The sequence below is a fragment of the Oratosquilla oratoria genome, unplaced genomic scaffold (genome assembly GCF_046742065.1).
Source record: "Oratosquilla oratoria isolate Oo_2021 unplaced genomic scaffold, ASM4674206v1 SCAFFOLD65, whole genome shotgun sequence".
NCBI lineage: Eukaryota > Metazoa > Arthropoda > Malacostraca > Stomatopoda > Squillidae > Oratosquilla > Oratosquilla oratoria.
In genome coordinates, this window is record NW_027467729.1 from 555,847 (window position 1) to 574,179 (window position 18,333).

An 18,333-nucleotide genomic window follows, 5' to 3' on the forward strand; every position below is an offset into this window, starting at 1 on the left:
ATATCATTCCCCTTTAGGACTAACTGCCTACGTAATTATGGATAAATGGTTTTTAGTCACTTGGAGAGCGTCCTTTCGATTGTTTATATAGTAGCGTCACCTTGTTGCCATGCTAGGGGCGTGAAAGTTTGGGTTGTTGTACACGTCCCTTCTGAACTTTTTGTACTCACTTTGGCTGCTCATGCCAAACGTATTTCTACAACACACATAGAAATGTATAAATAGCGTGATATATCCTGAGACTTGCGGACCCCAATATGAACTCATTTGCATACAGCCAATCCGAACGCACCTGACTCGCAAGTTCACTCAACTTGATTCAAAACATTGAAAATGGCGGTGCATAACAACTTTCGATTGTGTTCGCATTCTGATCGCCCTGTCATTGATTCTAAACTACAACTTAGGTTAGCGGTAAGTTTGAAAAGAAGAAGTAAAACATATAGAACATTTTGACATGAAACAGTGGAAAGAACTGGACAAATCTTGGAAAAAAAAAACTAATTTGTTGAAGCATAGTCTAGAGCAGTGGTTCTCAACCAGGGGGAAATTTGGATGTTTCAGGGGGGAAATTCTAGTCTGGAAATAAAATTCTGGAAATTATCAGAAAATAATTAGAAAATACACTCAAACCTCGAATTTCCGTTCAAATAGAGACCGAGACAGGTCCGGAAATAGAAAAGTCCGGAAATTGGTAACACTAGTAAGTGGTAATGGTGGGTGGAGTGTCTTGACTGGTAGCTGGATAACTGCGCATGCGCAAGGCAAGGATGGTACAATGTTTACACGCGTCATCCACGCTTCCACCCCAGTTTAAGCTTTTTCGTTGTGGTGGCAGGGCATAGGATCACCACCGGTCAGCGCCCTTCAACCCCAAACCAAACCAAACCAAGTGGATGCAGTTAGTTTCTGTTTATTATACATTATAATATGAATTGTGTATGTATAAAATGTAATAATATACATGTAATCATGTATAATAGAGGTATAGTGTGCTTAAGAGAACAATTGGAGTAGCCTAGGCATACGAGAACCGGATGGCAATTCTCTGTCTCACTCTGTACTCCTTGTAAATTATTACATGTCTTAATATGATCTCTCTTGTTCCTTTTAGGTCCGCAAGTGATCATGTCGAAAAAACGAACAAATTCAGAAGCGTATCTACTGTAGACTTCGGTTTTACGTTTGTTGTGAATAACGGGGAACATCTGCCACAATGTGTCATCTGCACAAAGACCTTGGGGAATGGTAGCATGAAGCCATTCCAGCTGAAGCAACACCTTCAAGGATGCCATCCCGAACTACAAAACAAGGATCGTGAATACTTCAAGCTGAAACAAAATTATCTGAAGAAGACGAGACTGGACTCAACTGGAACGTTTCGTCAGCAAACGGACGCTATTGTGAAAGCGTCATACAAAATTTCGTACAAGATTGCGAGGGAGAAGAAACCACACACAATTGGTGAAACATTGGTGAAGCCCTGTATGCTGCAGTGCGTGAAGTTGGTCCTTGGTGAGGCTGCCCACAACAAGATGACCCAGATTTCCATTTCAAACAGCACCATTCGGTCACGGATCAATGATATGGCTGAGAGCATCAAGAACCAAGTTGTTCAGAAGGTTCAAGGGTCACAGTTTTTTTTTTTTTTTCGATTCAACTCGACGAATCGACAGATGTTGCCAATCTGTCCCAGCTGTTGGTCTTTGTTCGTTATACCACCGAAAAAGGAATTGCAGAAGAATTCCTCTTCTGCAAACCTCTCCAGACCACGACCAAAGCTCAGGATGTGATGGGCCTTATCAATGATTTTTTCGAAGACAGCAACATCAGCTGGGAGTCTCTGGTTGGGGTGTGCACGGATGGTGCCCCAGCCATGCTTGGCTCTCGATCGGGATTCGTCACGCTCGTCAAGCAAAAGAATCCGGCAGTGGAATCGACACACTGTCTGATCCACAAAGAGGTGCTTGCTTCGAGAACTCTCCCCAAGAACTTCAAGCAGCATCTCGAGACTGTCATCAATGTCGTCAACTTTATCAAGGGTTCCGCTCTGAACACTCGGCTGTTCCGTCGGCTCTGTGAAGGCATGGAAGCCGACCACGAATCGTTGCTATTTCATACTCAGGTGAGGTGGCTCTCGAAGGGAAACATGTTGCAGCGAGTCCTGGAATTGTTTGATGAGGTGGTAGTCTTCCTTCGGGCCCAACGGACGCTATTCTTTCGGCCGACACACCCCGTCCCGACCGCTGACCGTGGCGGAGCACCCCGCTGACGGGCTAATTGATGTTCGGCGACTGGCGGTCGATGGTGGCCGGGACCCGACATCCGCAAGTCTGGCATCTCGCGTATATAGTATACCGGGTGGGTAGTCTCGGCCGAGAGGCCGGATGCCCCAACCCCTAGCGACTGGATCCATCCATCCATCCATCCACCCTACGGTCTATACACAGATAGCTAGCTAGCTATCTAGCGTCAACGCCAGGCTACCTGTTTGATCCTGCGAGAAGTCATATGTTTGTCTGAAATATTAAGCCATGCATGTCTAAGTACAGGCCGATCTAAGGCGAAACCTCGAATGGCTCATTAAATCAGTTGCGGTTCATTGGATATTATCCACCCACCTGGAAAACTGGCAATTGTAGAGCTAATACATGCACACAAGCTCGGACATCTGTGGAAAGAGCGCTTTTATGAAATCAGTTGTGGCTAAGTAGTAAAAAGGGTGGCCGTCCTGGCCGGTGATCGTGGCAGACCACCCCGCGGACGGGCTAAGTGATGTTGGGCGACTGGCGGTGGACGTTGACCGGGAATGGGGTGGCCACTTCTTTCGGCCGACGTGCCCCGTCCCGGTCGCTGACCGTGGCGGAACACCCTGCGGACGGGCTAAGTGAGTTTGGTCGACTGTCGGTGGACGGTGGCCTGGATTGGGGTGGCCACTTCTTTCGGCCGATGTGCACCGTCCCGGACGTTGACCGTGGCGGAACACCCCGTGGACGCTCTAAGTGATGTTGGGCGACTGGCGGTCGACGGTGGCCGGGACCCGACATCCGCAACTCAGGCATCTCGCGTACATGGTATACGGGGTGGGTAGTCTCGGCCGAGAGGCCGGATGCCTCCCACACTTAGCGACCGGATCTATCCATCCATCCACCAAACGGTCTACCTACACACATAGCTAGCTACCTATCTAGCGTCAACTCCAAGCTACCTGTTTGATCCTGCTAAAAGTCATATGTTTGTCTCAAAGGTTAAGCCATGCATGTCTAAGTACAGGCCGATCTAAGGCGAAACCACGAATGGTTAATTAAATCAGTTATAGTTCACTGGATCTTATCCAACCACCTGGATAACTGGTCATTCTAGAGCTAATACATGCACACAAGCTCCGACCTCTGCGGGAAGAGCGGTTTAATTTAATCAGTTGTGGCTGAGTAGTATAAGGGGTGGCCGTCCTGGCCGCTGACCGTGGCAGACCACCCCGCGGACGGGCTAAGTGATGTTGGGCGACTGGCTGTGGACGTTGGCCGGGAATGGGGTGGCCACTTCTTTCGGCCGACATGCCCCGTCCCGGCCGCTTACCGTGACGGAGCACCCTGAAGACGGGCTAAGTGGGGTTGGGCGACTGGCGGTGGACGGTGGCCTGGAATGGGGTGACCACTTTTTTCGGTTGACGTGCCCGATCATGGCCGCTGACCGTGGCGGAGCACCCCGCGGACGGGCTAAGTGATATTCGGCGAATGGCGGTCGACGGTGGCCGGGACCCGACATCCGCAACTCTGGCATCTCGCGTATATAGTATACGGGGTGGGTAGTCTCGGCCGAGAGGCCGGATGGCCCCCACCCCTAGCGATCCGATCCATCCATAGCTAGCTAGCTATCTAGCGTCAACGGCAAGCTACATGTTTTATCGTGCCAGAAGTCATATGTTTGTCTCAAAGATTAAACCATACATGTCTAACCACAGACCGATCTAAGGCGAAACCACGAATGGTTCATTAAATCAGTTGTGGTTCATTGGATCATATCCACCCACCTGGATATTTGTTAATTGTAGAGCTAATATATGCACACAAGCTCCGACCTCTGCGGGAAGAGCGCTTTAATCAAATCAGTTGTGGCTGAGTAGTATAAAGGGTGGCCGTCCTAGCCGGTTACCGTGGCAGACCACCCCGCGGACGGGCTAAGTGATGTTGGGCGACTGGCTGTGGACGTTGGCCGGGAATGGGGTGGCCACTTCATTCGGCCGACGTGCACCGTCCCGTCCGCTTACCGTGACGGAGCACCCCGCGGACGGGCTAAGTGGGATTGGGCGACTGGCGGTGGACGGTGGCCGGGAATGGGGTAGCCACTTCTTTCGGTTGACGTGCCCGGTCCTGGCCGCTGACCGTGACGGAGCACCCCGCGGACTAAGTGATGTTCGGCGAGTGGCGGTCGACGGTGGCCGGGACCCGACATCCGCAACTCTGGCATCTCGCGTATATAGTATACGGTGTGGGTAGTCTCGGCCGAGAGGCCGGATAGCCCCCACCCTTAGCGACCCGATCCATCCATCCATCCATCTACCCGACGGTTCACCTACACAGATAGCTAGCTACCTATCTAGCGTCAACGCCAAGCTACCTGGTTGATCCTGCCAGTAGTCATATGCTTGTCTCAAAGATTAAGCCATGCGTGTCTAAGTACAAACCGATCGAAGGCGAAACCTCGAATGGCTTATTAAATCAGTTGTGGTTCATTGGAACATATCCACCCTCCTGGATAACTGGCAATTCTACAACTAATACATGCACACAAGCTTCGACCTCAGGGGGTACAGCGCTTTTATTAGATCAAAACCAAACGGCCCTATGTCCGACACACCTGGTGAATCTGAATCTTTTTGGACTGAGCTTACGGACCCTGGCCTAGCCACAGACTGAGCTAGGTAGTATACAGGGTGACCGTCTTGGCCGCTGACCGTGACTGACTACCCCGCGGACGTGCTAAGTGATGTTGGGCCACCAGCGGTGGACGGTGGCCAGGGATGGGGTGGTCACTTCTTTCGGCTTTCGTGCCCCGTCACTGCCGCTGACCGTGGTCAAGCACCTCGCGGACGGGTTGAGAGATGTTCGGCGACTGGCGGTCGACGTTGGCCGGGACCCGACTTCCGCAACTCTGGCATCTAGCGTATATAGTATAGGAAGTGGGTAGTCTCGGCCGAGAGGCCAGATGCCCACCACCCCAGCGACCGCATCCATCCATCCATCCATCCATCCATCCATCCATCTTATTAGATAAAAAACAAACGGCCCTTTCAGGCCACTTCTTTTGTCCGACGTGCTCCGTCCCGCCCGCTGACAGTGGTGAAGCAGCTTACGGACGGGATAAGTGATGTTGGGCGACTGGAGGTGCACGGTGGCAGGGAATGGGATGGCCACTTCTTTCGGCCGATATGCCCCGTCCCGTCCGATGACCGTGGCGGAGCATCGCGTGGACGGGGTAAGTGATGTTCGGCGACTGGCGGTCGACGGTGGCCGTTACCCGACATCCGCAACTCTGGCATCTCACGTATATAGTATACGGGGTGGGTAGTCTGGGCCGAGAGGCGAGATGCCCCACACCCTGAGCGACCGGATCCATCCATCCATCCATCCATCCATCCTACGGTTCCACCTAGACAGAGAGCTATGTAGCTATCTAGCGTCAACGCCAAACTACCTGTTTGATCCTGCCAGAAGTCATATGTTTCTCTCAAAGGTTAAGCCATGCATGTCTAAGTACATGCCGATCTAAGGCGAAACCACGAATGTCTCATTAAATCAGTTGTGGTTTATTGGATCTTATCCACCCACCTGGATAACTGGTAATTCTAGAGCTAATGCATGCACACATGCTCCGACCTTTGCGGGAAGAGAGCTTTTATTAAATCAGTAATGGCTAAGTATTATAGATGGTGGCCGTCCTGGCCGGTGACCATGGCAGACCACCCCGTGGACGGGCTAAGTGATGTTGGGCGACTGGCGGTGGACGGTCACCGGGAATGGGGTGGCAACTTCTTTCGGCCGATGTGCCCGGTCCCGGACGGTGAACGAGGGGGAGCACACCGCGGACGTACTAAGTGATGTTCGGCGACTGGCTAAGTGATGTTGGGCGACTGGTCGGAGCTTACGTACATGTATTAGATCTAGAATTACCAGTTATGGCTAAGTAGTATACAGGGTGGCCGTCCTGTCCGCTGACTGTGGGAGACCATCCCGCGGACGGGCTAAGTGATGTTGGGTGACTGGCGGTGGATGGTGGCCGGGAATGGGGTGGCCACATTTTTCGGTGGACGTGCCCCGTCCCGGCCACTGACCGCGGCGGAGCACCCCACGGACGGGCTAAGTGACGTTGGGCGACTGGCGGTGGACGGTGGCCGGGAATAGGGTGGCCACTTCTTTCAGCCGACGTGTCTCGTCCCGGCCGCTGACCGTGGCGGAGCACCCTGCGGACGGGCTAAGTGATGTTTGGGCACTGCCGGTGGAAGGTGGCAGGGAATGGGGTGGCTACTTCTTTCAACCGACGAGGGAAAACCTCGAATGGCTTATTAAATCAGTTGTGGTTAATTGGATCTTATCCACCCACCTGGATAACTGGTCATTCTAGAGCTAATTCATGCACACATGCTCCGACCTCAGTGGGAAGAGCGCTTTTATTAAATAAGTTATGGCTAAGTAGTATAGAGGGTGGTCGTCCTGCCCGCTGACCGTGGAAGACCACACCATGGACGGGCTAAGTGATGTTGGGCGACTGGCGGTGGCCGGTGGCCGGAAATGGGGTGGCCACTTCTTTTGGCTGACATACCCCGTCTCGGCGGCTGACCGTGACGGAGCACACCGCGGACGGGCTAAGTGGGGTTGGGCGAATGGCGGTGGACGGTGGCCGGGAATGGGGTGGCCACTTTTTTCGGTTGACGTGCCCGGTCCTGGCCGTTGACCGTGGCGGAGCACCCCGTGGACGGTCTAAGTGATGTTGGGCGACTGGCGGTCGACAGTGGCCGGGACCCGACATCCGCAACTCTGGCATCTCGCGTATATAGTATACCGGGTGGGTAGTCTCGGCCGAGAGGCCGGATGGCCCCCACCCCTAGCGATCTGATCCATCCATCCATCCATCCATCCACCCGACGTCCACCTACACAGATAGCGTGCTAGCTATCTAGCGTCAACGCCAAGCTACCTGGTTGATCCTGCCAGTAGTCATATGCTTGTCTGATATATTAAGCCATGCATGGCTAAGTACACGCCGATATAAGGCGAAACCTCGAATGGCTCATTAAATCAGTTGTGGTTCATTGGATCTTATCCACCGACATAGTTAACTGGTATTTCTAGAGCTAATACATGCACACAAGCTCCGATCTCAGGATGTAGAGCGCTTTTATTAGATCAAAACCAAACGGCCCTTTCTCCGGCACAACTGGTGAATCTGAATATCTTTGGGCTGAGCGCACGGACCCTGGCCTAGCCACAGACCGAGCTAGGTAGTATACAGGGTGGCCGTCTTGGCTGCTGACCGTGACTGACTACATCGCGGACGTGCTAAGTGGTGTTGGGCCAGCGGCGGTGAACGGTGGGTAGGAATGGGGTGGTCACTTCTTTCGGCTGTCGTGCCCCGTCACGGCCGCTGACCGCGGTCAAGCACCTCGCGGACGGGTTATGTGATGTTCGGCGACCTTTTGTGCCGAAGGCTGGAGTACCGCAAGGGTCAGTCCTTGCCCCCACTCTGTACAATCTATATACGAATGACCTGCCAGAGCCAGCTTATCCACACAACCAGGCTCTAACTCTTTCGTATGCGGACGACACTAACCACATAAGTAGACACAAAACGCTGCAGGGAGCGTTACACGTAATGCAAAACATCCTAGACGGGGCACACGCGTGGGAGCAACAGTGGCGCATTAAGACCAACGCGTCGAAATGCAATGCTGTATACTTCTGCTGCAAACGAACCAACAGAACAATCACAAACACTCCTCTTAAAATAAACAACGCAAACATCCCAGCGAAGGACCATACCCGTGTGCTGGGTAGCACACTTGATAGTGGCCTTACCTGGACCCTACATTTCCGCAAGCAGGGAGCGAAGGCTAGGGCTGTGCTGGGTAAGCTAAGACGCTTCAAAACTGCAACACTGAGAACCAAACGTCGATTGTACCTAGCCCTCGTCAGACCGATTCTGTGCCAGTCCCTGGGACTAAGCCAGCTGACACGTCCCACTAATGACTACGGGCATCAGAAGGTTCAGAATGCCGCTCTCCAGTTCATCACGGGCTCGCGATGGAGCGACTTCAGGACCACTGAGTCTCTACACCAAATTTCCAACATCCGTCCACTCAACCAACACAAACACAAACTTCACTCAAGACACCTAGAAAAACTGCACGACAAACACAAACATCTGATACAACATATTACACCTAGACCACACCGTACAGACTATCTGTCAGCTGCGCCCGTCCCACGTGAGGTGTACACGATAAGACGTGTATAACCGTACCTACAAATAATACACCCCTTCACCAGTTTGACTGGTGATAGCCATAATGATGTAATAATAATAGTAATGGTAATAATAATAATAATAATAATAATAATAATAATAATAATAATAATAATAATAATAATAATAATAATAATAATAATAATAATAATAGTAATGATAATGATGATGATGATGATGATGATGATGATGATGATGATGATGATGATGATGATGATGATGATGATGATGATGATGATGATGATGATGATGATAATAATAATAATAATAATAATAATAATAATAATAATAATAATAATAATAATAATAATAATAATAATAATAATAATAATAATAATAATAATAATAATAGTAATAATAATAATAATAATAACAATAATAATAATAATAATAATAATAATAATAATAATGATAATAATAATAATAATAATAATAATAATAATAATAATAATAATAATAATAATAATAATAATAATAATAATAATAATAATAATAATAATAATAATAATAATAATAATAACAATAATAATAACAATAATAATAACAATAATAATAATAATAATAATAATAATAATAATAATAATAATAATAATAATAATAATAATAATAATAATAATAATAATAATAATAATAATAATAATATCGCATGTAGCCCATTAACTGACAGGCTACAAAAATATGCAAACAGTTCAAACCCAACCTGGGGTAAAACAGGAATTCTCATGCCTTACCTGGGGCTAATCAGGAACGCCCTCTACACGCCCTTTCTAACTTTCTCTTATACTACATCTTCTCATTTCAGTTTACCTCCCACTAAAGATTTTTCCGTTTTTCCACCTTTCTCTCCTACTACGTCTCCTACCATTTTCCAAACTTTCGTTGGTGATATAATCTGCTCTTCCTCCCGGCATTGACACCGCCGTCCAAACTCCCAGCCCAGTTCTCCCGAGTCACGACCACCAACAAGCCCCTAATCGCTCGCAAATCGCCCGGTGGCAATAGCCCTCTTTTATACGCTACTATCTTTTCATTTTCTTACAGACATTCTTCCCCTCCCACAAAAAACGATCCCGCGCAAGCGGGTGGTCTTTCCTAGGAATCCAGAATCCAGATGCCTACCACCCCAGCGACGGTATCCATCCATCCATCCATCATATGAAATCATCAACAAAGGGCCCTTTGTCCGCCGCACCTGGTGAATCTTAGTATCTTTAGGCTGAGTTTACGGACCCCGGCCCGGCTGCAGAACAGGCTATGTAGTATACAGAGTGGCCGTCCTGGCCGCTGACACTGGCAGACCACCCAGCGGACGGGCTAAGTGATGTTGGGAGACCGGCGGTGGACTGTGGCTAGGAATGGGGTGGCCACTTCTTTTGGCCAACGTGCTCCGGACGGGATAAGTGATGTTGGGTGACTGGCGGTGCACGGTGGCAGGGAATGGGATGGCCACTTCTTTCGGCCGATATGCCCCGTCCCGTCCGATGACCGTGGCGGATCATCCCATGGACGGGCTAAGTGATGTTCGGCGACTGGCGGTCGACGGTGGCCGGGACCCGACATCCGCAACTCTGGCATCTCACGTATATAGTATACGGGGTGGGTAGTCTCGGCCGAGAGGCCAGATGCTCCCCACCCCGAGCGACTGGATCCATTCATCCATCCATCCATCCTACGGTCCACGTACACAGAGTGCTATCTAGCTATCTAGCGTCAACGCCAAGCTACCTGTTTGATCCTGCCAGAAGTCATATGTTTGTCTCAAAGGTTAATCCATGCATGTCTAAGTACATGCCGATCTAAGGCGAAACCACGAATGGTTCATTAAATCAGTTGTGGTTCATTGGTTCTTATAAACCCACGACGTGCCCCGTCCAGGCCACTGACCGCGGTGGAGCACCCCGCGGACGGGCTAAGTGACGTTGGGCGACTAGCGGTGGACGGTGGCCGGGAATGGGGTGGCCACTTCTTTCGGCCGACGTGCCCCGTCCCGGCCGCCAAATGTGGTGGAGCACCTCGTGGACGGGCTAAGTGATATTGGACGACTGGCGGTGGACGGTGGCAGGGAATGGGGTGGCCACTTCTTTCGGCCGATATGCCCCGTCCCGCTGACCATGGCGGAGCACCCCGTGAAGGGGCTAAGTGATGTTCGGCGACTGGCGGTCGACGGTGGCCGGGACACGACATCCGCAACACTGGCATCTCGCGTATATGGTATACGGGGATGGTAGTCTCGGCCGAGATCCCGGATGCCCCCCCCCCCAACCGACTGGATCCATCCATCCATCCACCCACCCAATGGTCTACCTACACAGATAGGTAGCTAGCTATCTAGCGTCTACGCCAAACTACCTGTTTGATCCTTCAAGAGGTCATATGATTGTCTTAAAGGTTAAGCCATGCATGTCTAAGTACAGGCCGATCTAAGGTGAAACTTCGAATGGCTCATTAAATCTGTTGTGGTTCATTAGATCTTATCCAACCACCTAGATAACTGGTATTTGTAGAGCTAAAACATGCACAAATGTTCCGATCTCAAGAAGGAGGGTGATTTTATTAGATCAAAACCAAACGGCCTTTGTCCCGCTGGCCGGGAATGGGGTGGCCATTTCTTTCGGCCGATATGCCTCGTCCCGTCCGCTGACCGTGGCGGAGCACCCCGTGGAGGGGCTAAGTGATTACAAAGGATTACAAAGGCGGAGCATCCCGACAGGAGACCTTTTGATCCATATCTAGGTCGGATGCGAAAAAAAATCATATTAATAATAAAATAATAAATAAAAACTATGATAATGTAAATAACAAATAAAATACATAAATAAATGCATAGGTATAGTTAAATAATAAACAAACAGGTAAATAGTAAATAATAATAAATTGACATATAACTAATAATAAATGAAAATCAAACAGACAAATGATAACAAAACAAAAACAAATAATATAAGATATATTATAATCATTACAGCATCTTAGGTATTTATCTAAATGATTCTTAAAGCTTCGAACTAAACTACATTGCACTACCTGTGCAGGAAGTTTATTCCATTCATTAACTACGCGGTTGGCAAAGTTGTTTCTACCTACTTCCAAATTGAATCTATTTCTGTACAGTTTGAGACCATTGTTTCTTGTCTGATTCTCATTCAATGTAAAATTTTTGTCACTTTTGATGTTGTCAATTCCCTTTAGAATTTTAAAGACCTGTATCAAGTCACCTCTGAGTCTACGCTTTTTTAGGGAAAACAGATTCATATGTTTTAGTCAATTTTCGTATGATTCATTTTTGATATTTGGAATCAGTTTTGTGGCTCGCCGTTGTACTTTTTCCAGTCTGTCAATGTCTTTAATGAGATTCGGTGACCATACGGAAACAGCATTTTCCAAATGTGGACGAACTAACGATTTATATAGCTTGTTAATGAGTGATGGACTTTTAAAATCAAAAGATCGCGCAATCAGTCCTAGAATCTTATTTGCTTTCTCAGAGGCTGAAATACACTGCTTGGATGATTTGAGGTCGTTACTGATAATTACGCCGAGATCTTTTTCACTATCCACTTTTGTTAACGAATTTCCAAATAATTTGTAATCGTGTTTACTGTTATTTTTACCTATGTGCATTACCTTGCATTTACTTGTGTTAAATTTCATTAACCACTTTTCAGACCATTGCTGTGATGTTCGGCGACTGGCGGTCGACGGTGGCCGGGACCCGACATCCGCAACTCTGGCATCTCGCGTATATGGTATACGGGGTGGGTAGTCTCGGCCGAGAGGCCGGATGCCCCCCACACCTAGCGACCGGATCTATCCATCCATCCACCAAACTGTCTACCTACACACATAGCTAGCTAGCTATCTAGCGTCTACGCCAATCTACCTGTTTGATCCTGCTAGAAGTCATATGTTTGTCTCAAAGGTTAAGCCATGCATATCTAAGTACAGGCCGATCTAAGGCAAAACCACGAATGGTTCATTAAATCAGTTGTGGTTTATTGGATCTTATCCACCCACCTGGATAATTGGTAATTGTAGAGGTAATACATGCACACAAGCTCCGACCTCAAGGGGAAGAGCGCTTTAATTAAATCAGTTGTGACTGAGTAGTATAAGGGGTGGCCGTCCTGGCCGCTGACCGTGGCAGACCACCCCGCGGACGGGCTAAGTGATGTTGGGTGACTGGCGGTGAATGTTGGCCGGGAATGGGGTGGCCACTTCTTTCGGCCGACATGCCCCGTCTCGGCCGCTGACCGGGACGGAGGACCCAGCGGACGGGCTAAGTGGGGTTGGGCGAATGGTGGTGGACGGTGGCCGGGAATGGGGTGGCCACTTTTTTCGGTTGACGTGCCCGGTCCTGGCCGCTGACCGTGGCGGAGTACCCCGCGGACGGGCTAAGTGATATTCGGCGACTGGCGGTCGATTGTGGCCGGGACCCGACATCCGCAACTCTGGCATCTTGCGTATATAGTATACGGGGTGGGTAGTCTCGGCCGAGAGGCCGGATGGCCCCCACCCCTAGCAATTCGATCCATCCATCCATCCATCTACCCGACGGTTCACCTACACAGATAGCTAGCTACCTATCTAGCGTCAACGCCAAGCTACCTGGTTGATCCTGCCAGTTGTCATATGTTTGTCTCAAGGATTAAGCTATGCGTGTCTAAGTACAAACCGATCGAAGGCGAAACCTCGAATGGCTTATTAAATCAGTTGTGGTTCATTGGAACATATCCACCCTCCTGGATAACTGGTAATTCTACAACTAATACATGCACACAAGCTCCGACCTCAGGGGGTACAGCGCTTTTATTAGATCAAAACCAAACGGCCCTTTGTCCGACACACCTGGTGAATCTGAATATTTTTGGACTGAGCTTACGGACCCTGGCCTAGCCACAGACTGAGCTAGGTAGTATACAGGGTGACCGTCTTGGCCGCTGACCGTGACTGACTACCCCGCGGACGTGCTAAGTGATGTTGGGCCACTAGCGGTGGACGGTGGCCAGGAATGGGGTGGTCACTTCTTTCGGCTTTCGTGCCCCGTCACTGCCACTGACCGTGGTCAAGCACCTCGCGGACGGGTGAAGTGATGTTCGGCGACTGGCGGTCGACGTTGGCTGGGACCCGACTTCCGCAACTCTGGTATCTAGCGTATATAGTATAGGAGGTGGGTAGTCTCAGCCGAGAGGCCAGATGACCACCACCCGAGCGACCGCATCCATCCATCCATCCATCCATGTTATTAAAAAAAAAAAAACTAACGGCTCTTTCAGGCCACTTCTTTTGGTCGACGTGCTCCGTCCCGCCCGCTGACAGTGGTGAAGCAGCTTACGGACAGGATAAGTGATGTTGGGCGAATGGCGGTGCACGGTGGCAGGGAATGGGATGGCCACTTCTTTCGGCCGATATGCCCCGTCCCGTCCGATGACCGTGGCGGATCATCCCATGGACGGGCTAAGTGATGTTCGGCGACTGGCGGTCGACGGTGGCCGGGACCCGACATCCGCAACTCTGGCATCTCGCGTATATAGTATACGGGGTGGGTAGTCTGGGCCGAGAGGCCAGATGCCCCCAACCCCGTGCTACCGGATCCATTCATCCATCCATACATCCTACGGTCCATCTACACAGAGAGCTCTCTAGCTATCTAGCGTCAACGCACAACTATCTGTTTGATCCTGCCAGAAGTCATATGTTTGTCTCAAAGGTTAAGCCATGCATGTCTAAGTGCAGGCCGATCTAAGGCGAAACCACGAATGGTTCATTGGATCTTATCCACCCACCTGGATAACTGGTAATTCTAGAGCTAATACATGCACACAAGCTCCGACCTTTGCGGGAAGAGCGCTTAAATTAAATCAGTTGTGACTGAGTAGTATAAGGGATGGCCGTCCTGGCCGCTGACCGTGGCAGACCACCCCGCGGACGGGCTAAGTGATGTTGAGCGACTGGCTGTGGACGTTGACCGGGAATGGGGTGGCCACTTCTTTCGGCCGACATGCCCCGTCCCGTCCGATGACCGTGACGGAGCACTTCGCGGACGGGCTAAGTGGGGTTGGGCGACTGGCGGTGGACGGTGGTCTGGAATGGGGTGGCCACTTTTTTCGGTTGACGTGCCCGGTCTTGGCCGCTGACCGTGGCGGAGCACCCCGCGGACGGGCTAGGTGATGTTCGGTGACTGGCGGTCGACGGTGGCCGGGACCCGACATCCGCAACTCTGGCATCTCGTGTATATAGTATACGGGGTGGGTAGTCTCGGCCGAGAGGCCGGATGGACCCCACCCCTAGCGATCCGATCCATCCATAGCTAGCTAGCTATCTAGCGTCAACGCAAAGCTACCTATTTGATCCTGCCAGAAGGCATATGTTTGTCTCAAAGATTAAGCAATGCATGTTTAAGTACATGCCGATCTAAGGCGAAACCACGAATGGTTCATTAAATCAGTTGTGGTTCATTGGATCATATCCACCCACCTGGATATTTGTTAATTGTAGAGGTAATACATGCACACAAGCTCCGACCTCTGCGGGAAGAGTGCTTTAATGAAATCAGTTGTGGCTGAGTAGCATAAAGGGTATCCATCCTGGCCATTGACCGTGGCAGACCACCCCGAGGACGGGCTAAGTGATGTTGGGCGACTGGCGGTGGACGTTGACCGGGAATAGGGTGGCCACTTCTTTCGGCCGACGTGCACCGTCCCGTCCGCTGGCCGTGACGGAGCACCCCGCGGACGGGCTAAGTGGGGTTAGGCGACTGGCGGTGGACGGTGGCCGGGTATGGGGTGGCCACCTCTTTCGGTTGACGTGCCCGGTCCTGGCCGCTGACCGTGACGGAGCACCCCGCGGACGGGCTAAGTTGTGTTGGCATAGTGTATATATATATATATATATATATATATATATATATATATATATATATATATATATATATATAGTGTACCTGATTTATATGATGCTGTTGTGTAATTGTTTTATGTATTACAATGTATTGTGGGATTTAGCAGATGCGGTGCCCGCCGTGGTTTAGGCGCGAAAATGTGAGGGTGGCGTCAGTTTTCTCGCCGCCTTGACATCGGTTGCACGCTTTTGTGTTGTGCCAAATTTGTGTGAATCTAAATATACTTGTGCTATAGACTTTTCTTTGTGTATTCATTTGCCACTCAGAACATTAAATGGTGGCAGCGAGTAAACATTCATTGTGCATATATTCTATACAGAACTCGATTTGTGTGACATTTGAAAATTGCCGGCCGGTGATGCGTTGTGGCGATGTTTTTTTTTTTCATTTTTCCTTTCCAGCCCAGGTGTTTTTCAGTGAACTTAATTAATATATTAGACGTGATAGTGCTCCGGACACAGTGACTTCAGTTTGTATTTCGGCGCAGGGACTTTATCTCAGATTTGCGCCAGGTGATTTTTTTGTTCCCGTTCTTCTCGGGCATCATCGTCGTCTGCCCTGCCACTGGATCGCCTTGTGTTCCTGTGTGTGTTCTCAGCGCTAATTTGGGCCTGGATGGTGGAGGATTTTGGACAGTCATAATTGTATTCTTCAGAGGCAACAAGTCGTCGTCTGCTGAAATTCCGGTCGTGGCGTTCCCAGACAGCCTTGAGATCGCTTTGCGCCATATACTTTGGCTACCTTGGACCTTGTTACCAGTTTTGTCTTTTTATTAGTTTTGTGAATATATGGTGAAAAATACATTAAATAAATAAGATAAAATAGAATAAAATAAAACAAATTCAACTATCCGGTCGTGCCTCAAGCGGCCATTTCTGTGACGTCACTGTTTACATTCTAAAATGTTATCCCGCAGTGATAGTGTCCATTTACGTACGTAGTGCATTCTACATTTTTACGTAATTTTGCCAATTACGGTCTTTCTATAATTTTTTTCTTCATTATTGTATATGAATCGCATTGTTTCTGTTTTGCAATGCTTCTGTTTCTATGAATTATAATTTTTCTTACGTTCGTGTCCCATGTCCATGTGATTTCTCTATATTATTTTTTTTTTTTACATTATTTCATGCTTATGTTAGTGTGTTGTATTTGCTTGGTGTCAGTGTTTTCATATGCTTTTACGAAGTGGGTTAAGGTTGTCATCTCCTATCATGTCTAAGTCTAAGAGGCCTTCGTTTATCAGTCCGCTAAGCTCATCTGAGACAATGGCCCACAAGTTGACGTTGCTCCATCAAAATCCGTCGGTGGTGCAATTTTCTGGTCAAGATCCTCATTATAGGGCGGCTGATTTTATCCGCCAATGTGAGGACGCCATTGTCCAGTCCAATGTTTCGACGGGGCCTGAAAAGATCTCCTTTGTGAGGTCCCAGATTGTGCCAAATTCTCTAGCATCGGAGTTACTCTCGGCGTCGTGTTTAGATCCTAAATTTCTGAACTATAATTATGACACCTTTAGGTCTAACTTCCTTAAACTTTTTTCAGATACTCTTGGTGGTGGTGCGTTCCATTGGTGCTTCAAACTGGCCGATACTCTCGTATCCCGACTGGGCACTCTTGATTATAGATGGGCGCAAGCTCAGGCCAGTATCCTTGCTGTTGAAGCTTTAGAGTCACTTTCACAGTCAGATTGGGTAGAGAATGGTAACATCTCTGTAGATAGATTTCGTCTTATAATTGAATTTCTCTTCTATATCCTTTTTTTGGTGCCTTTTGAGAGAAGAGCAGCATCTTCTCTCATGTATAAGCCTGATGAGACTCTATTGTCTTTTGCGTCACAACTTTCTCGTAAACTGGGGGAAGTACAGTCTAGTTCCTTGTGTATTAGCAATGCTCATCAACATGGTCATGTCCCTCCCCTGTTATGTACCTCCCCTGTTATGTACCTTTTGTAAGAGGTCTGGTCATTCGAGCGACTTTTGCTACCGCCGTAGGCGCCAGGTACACAAGACAAGACTGTCCCCTGTTCGCAGGAGTGTACCTACTGTTTCTTCTAATCTGTCGCATGACCTTTCCAGAGTAGAACCTCAAGGTAGACTCAGTTATTGCCATATCCATGGTCAATGTAAACATTCGACTGATCAATGTTTCAAGGTTTTGAAACTTAGGGATAAGACTTCTCACCAGCCTCGTCAATCCCATTTTCCCCAGCGCGTGTTTCCCAACCCAAAGAGTTGACCAGCAATGTTCGGTCTCAAATAATTCCCTTTGTGGCTGTTGAGTCTTCTCAATTACTTACCTTTCAATTTCTTACTAGGGATACGCCTCTTTCAGTCACTGTAGATACTGGTGCAGAATATAGTCTGTTAAGTAGAAAGGCTTACCTTGCTCTACGGGAATTGTATAATCTCCCTTTATCTCTCTTTTGTAATAATTTGCATTCTGTGCAAGGTTCTCCCTTGGTGGTTCTTGGATATGTTTGTCTTCCCTTACAGTTTCCTTCGCATGCTACAGTCTTCAATGTCACTTTTGCTGTTGTCTCTGGCATTGCCCTTAAATGTGATTGTCTCTTGGGTATTGATGCTCTTACAGCTCATAGCATAGATATTTCTCCTAGTCGCCGTGTAGTGACTTTCTGTAATTTTGATATCTCTGCTTCGGATAGGCCAGTTTCTGTTTGTGATTCTCCTATGCTTGCTCAGTCTGCACATGTGCCTGTCCCAGCTTTTAAGCGCTCTACCCCTGTTGCTCATTGTGCTGCTGTTGTAGGAGAGCATCTTATTGCACCTTCAAGTTCTGTTCGAGTTTCAGTGCGCGTCTCAGGTGCCCCGATTGGGTCTGACGTTCTCTCTTTGCCTGACTCTATTCGTATTCGTCGGCTTGCCCTAGAAGGAACTCTCTCCACTATTCGT

The 18,333-nt window shown here is 48.8% G+C and overlaps 1 protein-coding gene across 1 annotated transcript; it reads left to right on the plus strand.

Annotated features, from left to right (window-relative positions):
- Nucleotides 1-333: 333 nt before the first annotated feature.
- On the plus strand, nt 334-15,593 carry LOC143023831 (protein FAM200C-like). The gene is made up of 4 exons (XM_076182463.1): nt 334-407; nt 1,115-1,622; nt 1,769-2,125; nt 15,528-15,593. Exons 1-4 carry the CDS (start codon nt 334-336, stop codon nt 15,591-15,593), a joined length of 1,005 nt encoding a protein of 334 aa, XP_076038578.1.
- The last annotated feature ends 2,740 nt before the right edge of the window (nt 15,594-18,333 follow it).

Bases quoted from the DNA above. Each gene is read 5' to 3' on its own strand.
- LOC143023831 (XM_076182463.1), top strand. From the start codon at position 334: ATGGCGGTGCATAACAACTTTCGATTGTGTTCGCATTCTGATCGCCCT. The intron at 408-1,114 runs GTTAGCGGTAAG...TGTTCCTTTTAG, and splicing joins GATTCTAAACTACAACTTAG to GTCCGCAAGTGATCATGTCG. The intron at 1,623-1,768 runs GTTCAAGGGTCA...AAACCTCTCCAG, and splicing joins AGAACCAAGTTGTTCAGAAG to ACCACGACCAAAGCTCAGGA.